Genomic DNA, 15,509 nt, shown 5'->3' with positions numbered 1-15,509 from the left:
TGGACTCCAGTGTAAGCTGCAAGATTGAAGTTTCACAACAGAACTTTGAAGAACCTGCTTTTCTGAGAGGGTGTTAACTCCTTGGATCATGTTTCAAAGTGACAGAAGTAGCAAGTTTTGAATTCAGCTTCAAGTGTTGAGACAATGTGAAACAAAAGAAGGCCAGGAATAGGAGTATTTTCACACTCAACTGGACTTGATGACCGTGTGGGTTTTTTTTCCATCAAATATTTCTACTTCATGCCTATAAGTAGATTGATTTTCCAGAAATGTGACTTAATAGAAGAGATTCATTCACTTGAAAACCAAATATTGCAATAAGTTAACTAGGTAACCATTTGAGATGCTGGGACCCACTACAATGAGTCACGAAACACTGAGACTGACTGGCTAAAAAATGGACTTAAATATACTAAGTCTGAGATGGCCATTTCCCATCCCAGATTACCTTTTTTTCCAAGGTATGGCAATCTCAGAGTTAGTGTATACAAATTCAGGAGGTGTAGGGACTTGCCCCCTACAAAAAGAAGAGAAGAGCAATGTTTGAGATTTGCTCTTCCACAGTTTCAGTCTCTTTTTCTTTGCATTTTTACACCAAGGATATTGAGTACCCAACATTTCAGCCGGGAGACAAGTAATGAACTAATGTATGATCCTTCTAATTTGTTCTTAGAAATCTTAAGTTGTTTAAAATGTAATGCTATACATGTAAAATATGTTTTTAGATGGCGACTTGAATTTTTTTTTCTGGTGTCTTCAGCTTGAAGGTCTTTTGTTGATATACAGTGATACTCAAAAGTGGAACAAGCCTGAGATTTCTTGTATTGCATAAATAGTGCATATTTGATGAGCTTTTTCTTGTAACCAAGTGTATGTGTTGCAGATCTCTTTGATGAATATTGCTGCCCAAATAATTGTCTGCTTTTTGGATTATTCTGTGTTAATTTTTTGCTTTGTCTTTATAGAAGCTGATATTAGTGAATCCGGTATTTCAGGTAAAAGTGCAGCCTCTGGCACTTCTGCCACCAGCCAAGGTGAAAGAAAGAGGAGAACTCTCCCCCAGCTTCCAACAGAAGACAAAACCGGTGAAGTATCAAGAGCAAAAGTCTCACCTCGTCACAGATCTGAAATTGGTGAGAAACAGGACACTGAGCTGCAAGAAAAAGAAACAGCAACTCACAGTTCCCCCAGAGCGAAACGGGAACAGGAAGCAAAAAGTACTTCCAAGGTACACAGGCCTGTGGATGGCTTCAGTCACAAGGCTGATAGGGAGCTTCTTTTACCTGACATAGGCAAAAATGACACAATTATAGGAACTGCAGTAGTAAAGCAATCTACAGTTAATGTTAAGCAACATGATCAAAAGTGGACATCTACAAAATCATCAACAGCATCTAAGCAGTCTACAAGTGCTGCTAGTCAAGGTGACAAAGGAAGGGAAGACTTGGTAAAAAAGGTGCCTGGGGTTTACCACAGAGCAGTTGATGCTAGTGATACACGGCAAAGTAATGGGGATGTTAAAGACATACCAAGTGAAGTAAAAAGAAAGAAAACTGGAGAAACACCTAGGAGTCAGACTTCTAAAGGAAGTGATGGAGAAAGGAAGGAGACTGGAAGAGCTTTAGTAAGACAAGGCAGCTTTACAAAAGATAAGCCAAGTGCAAATGTACCTATAGAACTTATTCCTCATATTAGTAAGGAAAGTGAATGTACTCCCACATTTTCTGGAACTAGGCTGCAGGAGAAAATTGACTCCACAGAAACTGATTCTAGTTTGGATACTACACTTTTGTTAAGGGATACTGAAGCCGTGATGGCATTTCTTGAAGCAAAACTCCGTGAAGAGAATAAGCTGGATGATGAGCCGGAAACTCCTAGCTACAACAGGGATGATTCTTTGTCTCCAGAATCCGATATTGACACAGCTAGTACTATTAGCCTAATTGCTGGAGACACTGAAAGAAAATCTCTACAAAAGCGAAGAAGCCTGACAAGTCTGTACAAAGAAAGAGGTGTCACCAGCTCTCCTTCCAAAGATCAAAAAAAAGATCATTCTAAAAGCACAACTGGAAGTGCCAGGGAAAAGCTTGAAAAGAAAACTAAAACCAGATCCACAGATCTAACTGGCAGATCAGAGACTCGTAGGTCTTTACAGAGTGCTGGAAAAGTGAGACAGCCATCTCTAGACTTAACTGATGATGACCAAACATCTAGTGTGCCTCATTCTACTGTCTCTGACATACTGTCTTCAGATCAAGAAACTTATTCCAGCCGGTCTCAAGGCAGAGCACCTTTTACCTCTACAGATGAACTACTACATTCTAAACTGGAAGCCACAAAGTCAACCAGAAATACAGCATCCACTGCACTTTCTCCTGCAAATAAATCTGTAACATTGCCTAGGCCTCGGCCTACTAGGACATCAACATTGCGTAGAGCACGACTTGGAGATGCATCTGACAGTGAAGTAGCAGATGCTGATAAACTGTCTGTGGCCTCTGAAGTGTCAACCACTAGTTCTACTACATCAAAACCCCCTTCAGGAAGAAAAACACCTTCTAGACTTGACTTACTAGCTCAGCCACGCAGAACAAGGTTGGGTTCTATATCTGCTCGCAGTGACTCTGAAGCAACAGTATCTAGAAGTTCTGCTACCTCTCGCAATCTTGATTCTGCTGTTAGAACTGGACTTCGTACAGCTTCAGGCACTGACAGTAAGCTTTCCTCTAGAACAAGAGCTAATAGCATTTCTCGGATGCCAGATTCAAAAGCTAAACCAGTAGCCCTAATACACAGTTCTCCAGCAGGTAATAGCCATCTTTAGAATTTTAAAAGTGTTTCTTAATATACTATTTAAGAGTAAGCTGCAGCATTTCATTTTATTTATACTCTTGACAGCTTTTTATAGTCCAGTATGAATAGCAGTAATTGAGTTACAATATTCAAGATTGACTTATAAGCATGTGGAATCTTTTGTACGTCAGTCATTTTTCCAAGTCTTGTGTTTTTTGCAAAGTAGTTTTTCATATGTCGCATATATTTCAATGTACACTTTGTAGTCTCGTGTAGATTTCTATTTTTTTTATTTATAACTAGTTAAATGTCATTTTAATTCTAACATTTTGATCCAGTGTTAACTTTTCCTTCTTCTTCAACTGTTGGGCATATCTGATCTGAAGCCAGCGAGTTTCAGACATTTGAACGCAAGGCTCAGGTTCCTCCCCTCCACCCTGCTAATTCCTCAGATCTCATTTGTTGCCATGTCAGTCAGACATGATCTCAAGGCTCAGTGATTTTTTTTTTTTTTTTTTTGCTCATTTCTTGTTACAGATGAGTCAAGCTTGATCTTTCTCATTTCTTGTGGCTTAAGTCAGTATTCCTTTATAAAATTCCTTACTAGAGTACTTTTAGCTCTGCAGTGAATAGACTTTTTGTCTCAGATTAATGTCCATTTGGCATTCCTGCTATTTCTTCCACCCCTATAGTAAGAAAACAAATGTATTTATATTTCTCCTCTGTTTAGTACGTTTTCTGGTGGTAGTGCTTTTTGTTGTACTGTTGTCACTTTTAGATAGTTTTGGATTGTAGACCTGTTCCTTTAAATTTGCTTACTGTGCTTTTTGTGGTAGCTTATTTGTTACAGCTGTTATTGTGGAATCCTTGGACATGACTGATAAGGCTTTGGGCATTAAGAAGTGCTCCACTTGGGGACACAAGATTACCCCAAAAGATCCACATCCCAAGTCTGTGTATCTTAGGAGCTTCACATCTGGATAAGGACTGTCAGGTTTTGCCTTCAGGTTGGGAGCCTTCTTTGACCACAGATCTAAGTTGATCATAAAAGTTTTTCTCCCAGCCAGAGTGGGGGAATCTGCCTCTTAACTCTCTGGTTCTCCTTCAGTGAAAGGAAAAGACAAAGATAGATCTCAAGAAAAGGAGTCAAGGAAGAAGTCTCAGGACAATCCCTGAGCTGTTCATCAAGCCCCCAAAAATGACCAAGCATTCGTCTCTGATCCTTATCTCAAAGCCAGTTTGGAATTGTTCTCCTATTCCTTCAGTTAATCAATGAGTTGAGATTCTCCCTGGAGCTGACCTCCTCTTGGCTCCATTCGCCAATTTTGTAAGAGAAGTCCTGCTACAAGTCCTCTAGGTCACCTTCTGCGGCCACCTCACTTAGGTCAGTACCGTCTCTGAGGAACTTATCTGAAGCAGATGTAGACAGGATGATGCAGATGCTCTTGATTCAGATGGGTGTCCTCCCTGCACTTTCTGCTCAGTGTGTGTCAGGACCAGCCCCTGCCATCCCTCATTTGGTTTCTCTTGTCTTGATCTGATTTTCTGATCCTGGAACCAAGTGCCACCCACAGGATGCCTTTGTCAGAGGCAGTAGTCTGGTAGTCTTCAACTCCACTGTGTCCCTTACCTGCTTAACAATGACAGAGTCTGTTCTTCAGGGGTCCTGGAGCCAAGAGGTTGGCATTACTGCACGGAGGGTCGGGATCTATTCCAGGACTTTCAGATTTGTTCCTTCCTCTGTGTGTCAGTGCTAGGCAGCTCACCATTGGTATCTGCTTCAGAGCTGGTCTGGGTTGAGTTTCAAGGGGGCCCGTTTTCAGGTTTCGTGGATCCCAAGTGAAATCCACTGGGACTGAATTTGGCTTTGGCTTTTGAGGTGTTTGAAAGGGTTAATTCACTTTCAAGAGAGGGATGTATCCTATCCTCACTTGGAGCCAGTCAGATCCTCCCAGTCTCTGTGGTTCCTTCACCACACCATCCTGTCCATCAGTGATAGTCAGCTTCTTTAGACATAAACAAGACTCACTAGGTATATTCCCCTTCAACTTCTGAGTTTTCCCTGCACCCTCCCTCTGTGGAAGAGCACAGAAAACACTCATGTAAAAGGAAGCATTTTGGACTCCTCTCAGGAGTTTGTCACTGGAGGTATCAGTTTTGAGTACGGGAAAGGGGGCCCCCCATAGTCCCCCTTGGAAGATGTCTTCCTTTGAGAAATTATGAAATTACTTGGACACCGAGGGGTGGGGGGGGGGGGGTCACAGATTCCCCCACCCAGTAGGAGTAGGCATTTCTTGAGGTCTTCTGTGCTAGCCCTTCTACTTCCTGGATTATCCTCCCTATCTGACAAGCTTATTGACCTGGTATCTTAGTGGGCATGGACAGAGCTGGATATGGTATAGCACATACCCTGCAAGTCTGATAAAATCTTGATTTCCCTGGGAGACAGGCTACACTGAAACAAGGAGTCCATAGTTAATGCCATCATGGTGCCATTAGCCATGAACGAAGAGCTATCAGAGGAAAACTCTTCTCTCCATCCCCCAAACAGGGAGTCTAGAGCTTTGGACAGATTTAGGAAGCGGACTTATGCTTCAGCAATGTTTGCATCAAGTGCACTAAATTACCTAGTACACTTGAGAAGATTTCAGAGGGATTTTACCAAGGAATTGTGGAAGTCACTTTTAGGAACCATGACCGTTGAGTCCTGCTAGACAGTGGATTCATAGTTGGCAACTCTTCAGTTTATATTGTGTGTCCTTGCACCTTTTATACAGTATGGAGGATGGCTTGTCTAGAGTGGTAGCCACTAACATTACTAGACATTCACATGCGTGGATGCGTCTTGGTGATTTTGCAGAGAATTTTAAAACTTCCTTTTTGAATGCTTTTTTCAACAGATCAACCCTCTTTGGGTTCAAAGTAAACAGAACACTGACTATAAGTGAACAAGATGGCAAAACACTGTCTGCCATCAGTATGCACTTCTCCAGCCCTCAGAGGACCTTATCCCGGAACCAAAAGGGTGGTAAGAGGTTATTATTCCAAGAATATCAGGCTTTTGCACATGACACTTGATCCTCCAAGGGCAGAGTCAGAGCAATGACAGTAGACATCACCTTCATGGCAGGTGGTCTGTAGAATCGGTGGCCTAATGGATAAGACATTGGCCTCCTAAGCCAGGGATTGTGGGTTTGAGTCCCATCTGGGGTGATATAATGTTGATACAAGTGAAGTTTTAATAGTTGAGTGGCCTAGTGGGCTAATGCACTATGCTGTAGTTAATGGTGTCCTGGGTTCAAAGCTTGGCAGGTATGATTATTTCTCCCCACTCAGGAATTATTGATAAACTCACCAAACTAGGCATCAACCCCTATATCGCTAGGGAGGTTGCAAATTGGCTCACAGATAGAACCCACAGTGTGAAAGTAGAGGACTCTAAGTCACTCTTGGGTACTCTCCTGTTTGACATCTACTTCCCAGAAGTCCAGCCAACACGGAGGGACTCTGGCTGACCAAGTTTGCAGATGACTGCCAGCTGGGAGCCATTATTAACTCCCCAAGTGATGTAGACATCCTACAGAAAGGCCTCACTGAGACCAGTGACTGGTGTCAAAACCACGGCCTTAAGCTTAATGCCAAAAAATGCGTCGTCACCCCCTTTGGGAAAAACTCAGTTCCCACTAATTACCACATCGATGGGAGCCCACTGAACACTGAAGGCGTTATAAGAGATCTGGGGACACAGGTTGACAGCAACCTCTCCTTCGACCACCACATTGCCACTGTGGTCAGAAAGTCCTTCTATGTGGCACATCTCATTACCTAGGATTTTGCATCCAGGAAGGAAGAGGTCGTCATCTCTCTCTACTCTTCCCTCATTAGGCCTTTCATCGAGTATAATGCCCCATTTGCCATGTACCTCACTAGACATATGCAAGAGCTAGAAAGGCCACAGAAGTACCTCACGAAGAGGATCGTAGGCCTTAAACACATGTCCTACATGGACAAACTGAAAAAAACTTCAGCTATTCTTTGCCTCATATCGTCTGCTAAGAGGCGATCTTTGCTTGACTTACAAAGCCAAGTCTGACCCAGCTGTATTAGAAACGCTACATCTAAAGAAATACCAATCCCTGTGCACCACACGCTCCAGAGACCTCAACCTCATTACCACAATCAACAGAACATGCTGGAGGGACAGGCTTTTCACCCAGAGACTGCCCATGCTCTAGAATAGACTTCCCATACATGTCAAGCAGAGCACCTCACTGGCCCTCTTCAAGAGAAGTCTTGATGAGTGAATGGGAAATAGAAAGTTCACCCTGGGGATCACTCCAGTGACTCTACTTGATAGAGGCACTGGGAACTAACATCGGGTGGCGCGATGCCAGGGCAGTTCTGTGGACTAGGCTTGTAAAGGCTTCAGGGCCATTAGCCTAGTACACACCTATGAAGGGTTTCGAGGCCCCTTCACTGACAAGCTCTTTTAGCACTCCTGAAGGGTTGCCCAACTGCCACACTCTGGAGGCATGGGGTAGTGCTCGTCTCTGCACCCTCAAGCCTTGTTAGCCATCCCTCAAGATTTTTGGTTTTAGAGAGACTAAATCATTCCCTTTTTTTGTCCACCTGAGTAGTCACAGAGTAAGCTTTCCAGTGTTCACCCCCTCAGATGAAGGCAGCAGCTCAAGAAGTCTCAAAGCTGCTAGATGAACGAGTCATCCAGGAGATCCCACCAGACCAGCAAGAGTCTGGAGAATATTCAAGATACTTTTAGGTTCCAAAGAAAAACAGGGACTTTAAGCCCATTTTAGACCTTAGCCAGCTAAACCAGTTTGTAAAAAAATTCTGGATGATCACAGTTCAGTCCATTTTACCTCTCTTGAGGAAGAATGACTTAGATGTGCTTGATGGACCTACGGGACACTTACTGTCACATAAAGATAGCCAGGCAGTCCAGAAGGTTCCTTTGCTTTCGGGTGGGAGCCAGCCATTTTCATTTGAGGGCACTGCCCTTTGGTCTCAACATGGCCCCCACCCTCCACCCCATGGGCGTTCACCAATTGCAGAGCAGTGGTTGTAGCACATCTCAGACTTCAAGGGTCCTGGTCTGGATGTACACATAGATGACTGGTTCATAACTGCTACTACAAGGGATCTGCTAATTTGAGACAGGAACTTTCCTGCACTAGGTATGCCTTCTCCTGTGGATCACAGCACGGAAAAGTCCATACTGACTCCTGTTCAAAAGATAGAAATTAATAGGATGCCACCTTGCAGATAACCAAATTTTAGGAACCCAGTATTGTTGCTGTATGTCAACAAGCCGCCTCAGTAATGTCTTACCCAGAAACTCCATTGAGAGCCATCCTTCACCTGTTGGGCTCATTGGCAGCCCCCATAATTCTTGTTCCTAACACCAGATTCTATGCGAGAGTGTTATGCTAGACTCTCTTAGTTCAGTGGTCTTCTCCGCATCAACCCATACACTTCCAGGTCAGTTTCACAAGAATCTACAGGCAGCATGTTCAGTGGTGGCTACATTCCACCCTAGTTTCTCTAGGCCACACCTTTTTCCTCCGGTACCCAGTTGCCATTGTTACCATGGATATTTCCCTTCTGCAGTGTGTGTGTGGGGGGGCATTCCAAGGGGAGGAGGGTCAAAGGCACATGGACTTCTGCAGAGGCCATTCTACACAGACTCCCTTCCCAGGATTGTGATTGTGATTCTGACAGACAATATGTCACTGGTCTGGTACATCAACAAACAAGCTGTGATGGTTTGGAAGTGGGCAATGGCTTCTCAGCACTTTCTGGTTGCAATACAAATCCTGGGGAAATCTAGTGTATTAGCAGAAAAGCAGAGCATGTCCATTCTTCTGCCTCATGAATGGTTGCTGAATTAATTGGTGGCTGCCAGGACCTTCAACAACTGAGGGCCACCCTTGGTGTGACCTATTTGCTACCCTGTCTTAACACTAAATGCAGCTACTTTGCCCTGATTCCCCAGCAGGAAGAGTCACCTAGGTACTGTCTGGTCCACCCTTGGCCCCCAGGTCTCCTGTATGCTTATCCTCCCACTCCTCTTATAACAAAATTCCTTCAGAAAATGATCTTGTGCAAGGTGAAGATTCTCATCACCCCCTTTTAGCATCAACAGATATGGTTCCATTTTCTATGGCCTCACTTAATTTAACCTCCCTAGCTGTTGGAACCTCTTCTAGATTCGATCTCTCACCAGTCCGGCAAGCCTCATCCCAACTTCAAAGCCCTGAAGCTAACCATATGGTTTATCCACTTCCAGTGATGGCCAGAAATTCCAGGTTTTCTTCCTCTGTCCTTTACACATTGTCATCATTTCAAACACCTGCTACTAGAAAAGTGCATAGAAACAAGTGGAAGAGATTTTCCATGTGGGCTTTCTCATAGGGCCTGGATCCCTTGTCAGCTTGATTGCCATCAGTTCTGGATTTCTTGGCGAGTTTGTATCAAGTAGATGCTAGCTATTCCACCATCATTGTACAAATGGCAGCTGTTTCCAGTTTTTACATGCTAGACAATCCCTCTACTCTTGTTACATTGCCAGAGCTTGGAATAGTCTTCTATTACGCATCAAAACCAATACTAACATTGAACAGTTCAAAAATCTTCTAAAAGCCCACCTATCAACCTCTTGTACTGAACCAGGATAAAAAAAAAAAAACACGAAGTAACCAAAACACCATCCAACTCACGCTAGTCTAGTTTAATTCCTTTTAAAGTCACTTCTACTATCATCTTACGTAGTTTCTCTAAAATCCCCTCTAACTCCACCCGACACCTCACAGCAATCTTACCAAACACATTTGCTTCTGATTTCCTCTTCTGTCCCTCTACACATCCCTTGCTTAACAATCGTATAGACTTTCTTATAGCTACTGGCTAACCTTGTAATGCTTGTACAAAAGTAACCAGCTAAAACAGAACTAGCTATATAACTTCTCTTCTACTCAATAGTAACCTTAGCTACTAGTCTGTTTTTCCTGTTCTGTTTAATAATCCACCAACTGTAACGTGTTTCTTCACAAAACAATATGTAACTTTTAACATTGTTTCCCTTACAGTATATTATGCAAAATGTTAAGCTTGTTAACTTCTCTTTTTGTAAAATTGTAAAATTAAGTTTGTCTAATTCTTTGTATGTCTTTGAGCTTTTCTCCCCGGGCCTCCGCTGAAAACAGGCATGTTGTCCAATCGGACGTTCCCGGTAAACAAATGTAAAATAAAATAAATAAAAATAGGATCACTATTCTATTCCTTCAGTGACATTATTTAAAGACTTTTGCAGGGTACTTTACTCCTTTGATCCCCCATAATGGACCATGTTCCACCTTGGGATATTACTGTCTCACTCCAGGTCCTAAGTCCCCTTTGAACCTTGCAGCTGTGGTGGAACTGAAATTTATTTCTTGGAAAATGTTTTTTCTGGTGTCAGTTACCTCAGCACGGAGGATTTCAGAACTTCAGGTCCTGTCATGTAATCCTCCATACTTGGTGTATCACAAGGATTAGGTGTCTGTGTTCCGACTAACCCTAATTTTCTTCCTTAGGTTGCTTCGGCCTCTACAGTGAACAGAGGAGAATATACCCTACATTTACTGGATGTTCATCAACTATGATTCTTCTTGCAACATACCAAGAATATCAGAAAGAATGAACAAAATTTTCTCCCCTTTTCTAAGACTAAATTGGGAGATAGTGTTTCCAACTTCAGACCATCCAGGTGGTTGTCTGACAATATCACTTTTTTACAAAGCTAAAGGATTGGCTTTACCTCACAAACCAAAGTCTGACTCTATAAGAGCTGTCACAACTTCTACTGCCTTTTTCTTTTCTAGCTGTGGCTACTTGGTCTGCATTTTATATATTTCCCACTATAAGCTAGACATGCAGTCTAGGTCCTGAGATGTTTGGCTCCACCATTCTGCAGTGTCCTTCATTGAGTCCGCCCAGGGTTTTTAGTGGATGAGGACACTGTTGAGGCAGTCATAAAAGACAACATCTGATATTAAGGTTATGTACTAATGCTAGATCCGTGTTGTGTTCTTCTGTCCATCTCTACTTTCCTTCCCTCCATCACCCTGCCAAATTGTCTAGGGCTCTCAGTTGACCATACCGGACCTGTCTGGAGCCTTGTCTTTTATTTACAGTCTTTGACTGCTATAATCCTTTCAGACACTTTGTGATTGGTAGAGTTGTTTATGTAACAGGCAAACTCGATCTGAGAAGTTAGATTGGAGGGTCTTATGGTTAGAGGGAGGAGCCTTAGCCTTGGATCTAAAGATCTGAAACTTGCTGGCTTTTAATCCATTTGGATTCAAAATACTCAATAGCTGAGACTGACTGAAGAAGGCAACAATGATCTAACATAGTAAGTACATAACTTATGTGTTCTTATGGCACAGATATAGTTTATAAAACAACGTCTGTTTTTATGCTGGTTAGTACACGTTACCTGGAAAGTTTAAATTTGGCATTATTTAAATTGTAATGACGCAAGTATACATGACCTTCGTTTTTTTTTTTGTTTGTTTTTTTCGTTTACATCACAACACAGGTTTTAATTTTGGGAGGTGTATAGGACCAAGTTGCTAGTTAATTATTTCCTTCATTTATCTAGCTCTAGCGTAATCAGTTAATAGGCTCTTGATCAGGTAAGGGAGCCTCATGTGTGTTTTTTTATTGATTACAGTGAGAGTATTGATGGTAGACAGTTGATAGATTTATCCAACTTTCTGTATGCTGCAGAAGCCTGTTTAATGTTAAGGAGCATTAATACGTTTTTAACATTGATAAGAATACAAAATTTGATTGTGTCAGCTCCTATTTTACACTTAATCTTTTCTTTATTTATTTTTATTGCAGTTAAATACTTGATGGGAGATTTTTTTTTTGTTTTACTGTGGTGGTATTACTTCTTCCTTAATAGTTGTCACAATATTTTCATCACCATTGTTTTTTTGAAAATTGACTAGTGTGTCTTAACAGAGGATTGAGATGATGTTTTCCTGTATATTTGTCTATCCCCACCTCCTTTCTCCTTTTTACCTCAGCTCATTTTTTGTATACTATGTAACTGTGTTTATCTCTATGTGGAGCTTTTCTCCCCGGGCCTCTACTGAAAATGGAAATATATCCAGTTAGACTAGCCCGGTTAACAAATGTAAAATAAAATAAATAAAATAAAATAAATAAATGTTATATTGTGGGTCAAGTTAGTGTTAAGGAAGAAAAACCCTTTTATGTCTCCGTAATGAGGTGGAGAAAGATGTAAACGTGGTAACATAAAAGCAGAACTGATTCTTTCTAAATGTTGTGAATTCCAAATTTTTCCCAGAGATGTTAGCAGTTCTTCAAAGCAGAGCCCAGATGGATAAGGGTACCTTTAAGGGCAAAGAAGAAATGCAGTCCAGCCTGGAATTAAAAGGTATATACATGGCTAGTACTTCCTAATGGTGTTAAGTCCAGTAATGGTGCTGTACAAAAGCTGCAGATTCTGTTTCGTAAGTCTGTCTCAGAATTGTTAATGGTTCTGCAGGATCTGGACTTCTATTTAGTGTTGTGATGTGCTGTTTTCCAGTGTGTTTGTTATATTTGTTTCTGTGTGAAAGTGAACCATTTATCAGAGTTTTTCCTAAAATAGCAAATAAATGTTTGTTTCAGAGGAGAAAGAAATCCTTTGTTTTATTTTTAGCAGTTCTGTTAAAAGAATTTTTTTCCTGAAGTTAACTGTTTAACGGATGCCTTATTTCCTGGAACAGAAGACCAAGCCAATGTTGTAATTCAGTTTTTTTTTTTCATGTGTGTGTAGAGCGGCTGTTACCTGTGTGTAACTAAAGAAATTTCTTATTTTACATGTATGTTTTGGTGTATATTTTAGTAAAACTGATAATGTTCATCGTTTCGATCACTGCTGCAGTAAGCCATAGCTGTATGGGTTATATCTTTCCAAGGATATTACATCCGGCCAGCTTCCAAACCATCGGGGCACCTTCTACACATGTAAACTGTTCAGCAGCTCAAGCTGAACTGAATAAAAGACAAGTTTGGGCACCAAGCCCTTCAGAGCTGTACTGTACTGATGCTAAATTGTACACTTCCTTGAGGCTTTCAAGGATTGATGGTTGGCTTGTGCTGCTCCTTTTCTGGTCAAATAAGTTCCTTTTGGCAAAAATAAAACTTCCATTCAGTATTCTTGTTTATTATTAATATTTTCTCTTCAGGAAAGCTATTTTAAAGCAAGTATTCTGTGTTTTAATGGACTGTCACAAAACAGTACTTTCCTTTTTAACAGGATTACTCCTTTTTCCTTTGAGTTTAAAATGTTGTTTGAAGTAATTGAAAAACAGTTTGTCTGTGCACAGATTGTTTATTTTACTTTGAGGGACTATAATATTGTGTGTTAAAATGCTTTTTACTGTGTTTGTCTGTGAAAAATTTACTTTTAAAAACTGTTTTTTTACCAGCATTTGTTGCTTGTCTTCCCTGGGAAAGGGGCACCATTTTTAGATTGACCAAGGTGTCAGTTCCACTGCTGGTTCTTCTTCCAGCCAAAAAAAAGAAAAAGTTAAGCAAACAGCCGTTGCTATCCCAACAAGCCAGCAAATTGTTTCAGATGCAGGTGGGTGAATCTGTTGTGGCCATTAGTTGTACCTCAGACCACTCATCATTTACCAAATCCGTCTGGTGTAGCACCTACAGCGAGTATGGACCAAGGGTTAGCCACATCCTCTGCAGCTGCTGTAGTCCCCTTTGGAGGCAATAGAGAGCCACTCCTTTTGGTCCTGAGAAAGAGAACAGGAAATGCTTCCCTGTTTTGTCAGAATGTTGTGCCCATCTCTGGGGAAGCTGATGCTTCCATTAATAACACTGTTGGTCCTGCTTTTCTTGTTAAAATAAAACCAAAAACTAGTTATGTATCTTCTGCTTCTCAAATTTCCTTAGGCAGGAGTAGTTTACTGGGTCTGGTTCAGGCTGTAATTCAGGCTATTGTTCCTTCTTATAAAGTAGTTTCTGGTAAAAAAAAAAAAAAACGGAATGCATTGTTTTGTGAAGAGATTCAAAATTCTGAATCTGGACAGGAGAATGAAGGCACAAAACACAGGGTTTTTTCCTGAGATTTCTGACTCGGACTTTGAGAATAGCTCAGTTTCTGACTCTCCCCTGTGGTGGGTTCTCTTTCTTTGAGACTATTTCTAGAATGTGGCAGTGTTTTCAATGGGAGAACACTGAGATTTCTTACTGTCTCAGAAAATAGTATGAGCTGTTACATAAGGAATTTCCGGAACCTGTATGCATTCCCCTAGCTCTGTCCACTTTGGGAGATGTGTGTGTTACTGCCTGCAGTTTTCCTGATATTCAACAAGCTGCCCCTAAAAAGCTAACTAGAATACATAAAGTTCCTCAGTTTCTTATGTTTTTGCACACTCTTCTCAAATCTAATCCAGCAGCTATAGCTTTAGTTAATCTTTCTGCTGCTAAACACGCAGTTAATTCCAATCTTACTCTTTCAGTTAAGGATGGGAAGATTATTGATAAGAATGGAGAAATATATACTTTTGCAACTTTAATTTTCAAAATTTTGAATTTTCAGGCTCCTGTGTTAAGGTTTGCTTGGAATAATTGTGAAAGTATGAGGAATGTTTTATCTGCAGTTTGTTCTTGTGATGAAAACTCTGCTTTAAATAATTTAATTTCTTCTTTTCAAGTAACTACCCTATCCCCAATTCCCACTCACCCCCACTACTCCTAAACCTAAACGCCACTATCTCTACCCCTGTTCACCTCCAACCTACATTATCTGCACCTTGCTTTCTCCTGCCAAATTACTCTGACCCTCCTCCCTATCACCATTTCTAGTACAGCCTGTTCTGTTCCCTACCCCCTTCCTTCTAAACCCTCTGTCTTAACACACACATACCTCTAATATCATCAAAAGCACTCCATCCTAAATACACGCAATCAGAATATCCAGCTGCTACTATCCACCCACTATCTACTACTGACTACCATACAATGCAGTTACCCTATACTCATCTACTAATCCTATTACTTCTCTCCATACTCCTCTTTCCACTACTTCATCTCACTGCCCTGAGCCCCATCTCCTTCACACCTCATTATTCTTCCACCTCCTCCTCCCATCATACAAACCTTACAAGCTATACCTACATATCTCCTAACCTTTATGTAATAAGCCTTCCATTCCAGTGCAAACTAAAAATTGCCCCACTCATAACTAGGATCACCATTACCCCAAAAGGCTGCACTATCATCTCCTTTTTACATCAAAACCCCAAAGCTCCCATCAAACAGGAACCTTTATCTTATCTCTACTTTGCCTTTATCTGGAGACATTCATCCCATCCAAAGCTCCACAACAACTAATATATCCTCACCTCTTCTTGAATTTAACTCACACAAATCCATTCACATGGTAACTATAAATATTCTAAGTCTCCGTACCAAAGTTCCAAATTTCCAAGCATGGATAGCCCACAATCAACCTGAGATAAACGCCATCACCGATACATGGTTAAAACCTTACATTAAAGACTCTGAATTTCTCCCCCCTGACTTTCAAACTATAAGATCCGACAGACCTTACAAAAAAGGTGGTGGGGTTGCTCTAATCTTTCATAATTCACTCAGTGTAGTACCCTACACTAATTCCATAT

General features: G+C 41.3%; 1 protein-coding gene across 8 annotated transcripts in view; it reads left to right on the top strand.

Moving 5' to 3' along the window:
* The window catches only part of CEP170 (centrosomal protein 170), a 2,077,048-nt gene that overhangs the window by 1,597,551 nt on the left and 463,988 nt on the right, over positions 1–15,509 (top strand). For 6 of the 8 annotated variants that reach the window (XM_044058284.1, XM_044058266.1, XM_044058311.1 and 3 more), the window contains 2 exons: positions 966–2,807; positions 12,170–12,259. In XM_044058284.1, the coding sequence (XP_043914219.1) occupies positions 966–2,807; positions 12,170–12,259 (1,932 nt within the window). The remainder of the gene's footprint in view (positions 1–965; positions 2,808–12,169; positions 12,260–15,509) is intronic. The other 2 variants (XM_044058301.1, XM_044058293.1) reach the window with 1 other exon arrangement.

Source organism: Protopterus annectens, chromosome 1.part2, assembly GCF_019279795.1.
Source record: "Protopterus annectens isolate FY-2018-M chromosome 1.part2, PAN1.0, whole genome shotgun sequence".
NCBI lineage: Eukaryota > Metazoa > Chordata > Ceratodontiformes > Protopteridae > Protopterus > Protopterus annectens.
This window is presented reverse-complemented; position numbering and strand designations above follow the sequence as displayed.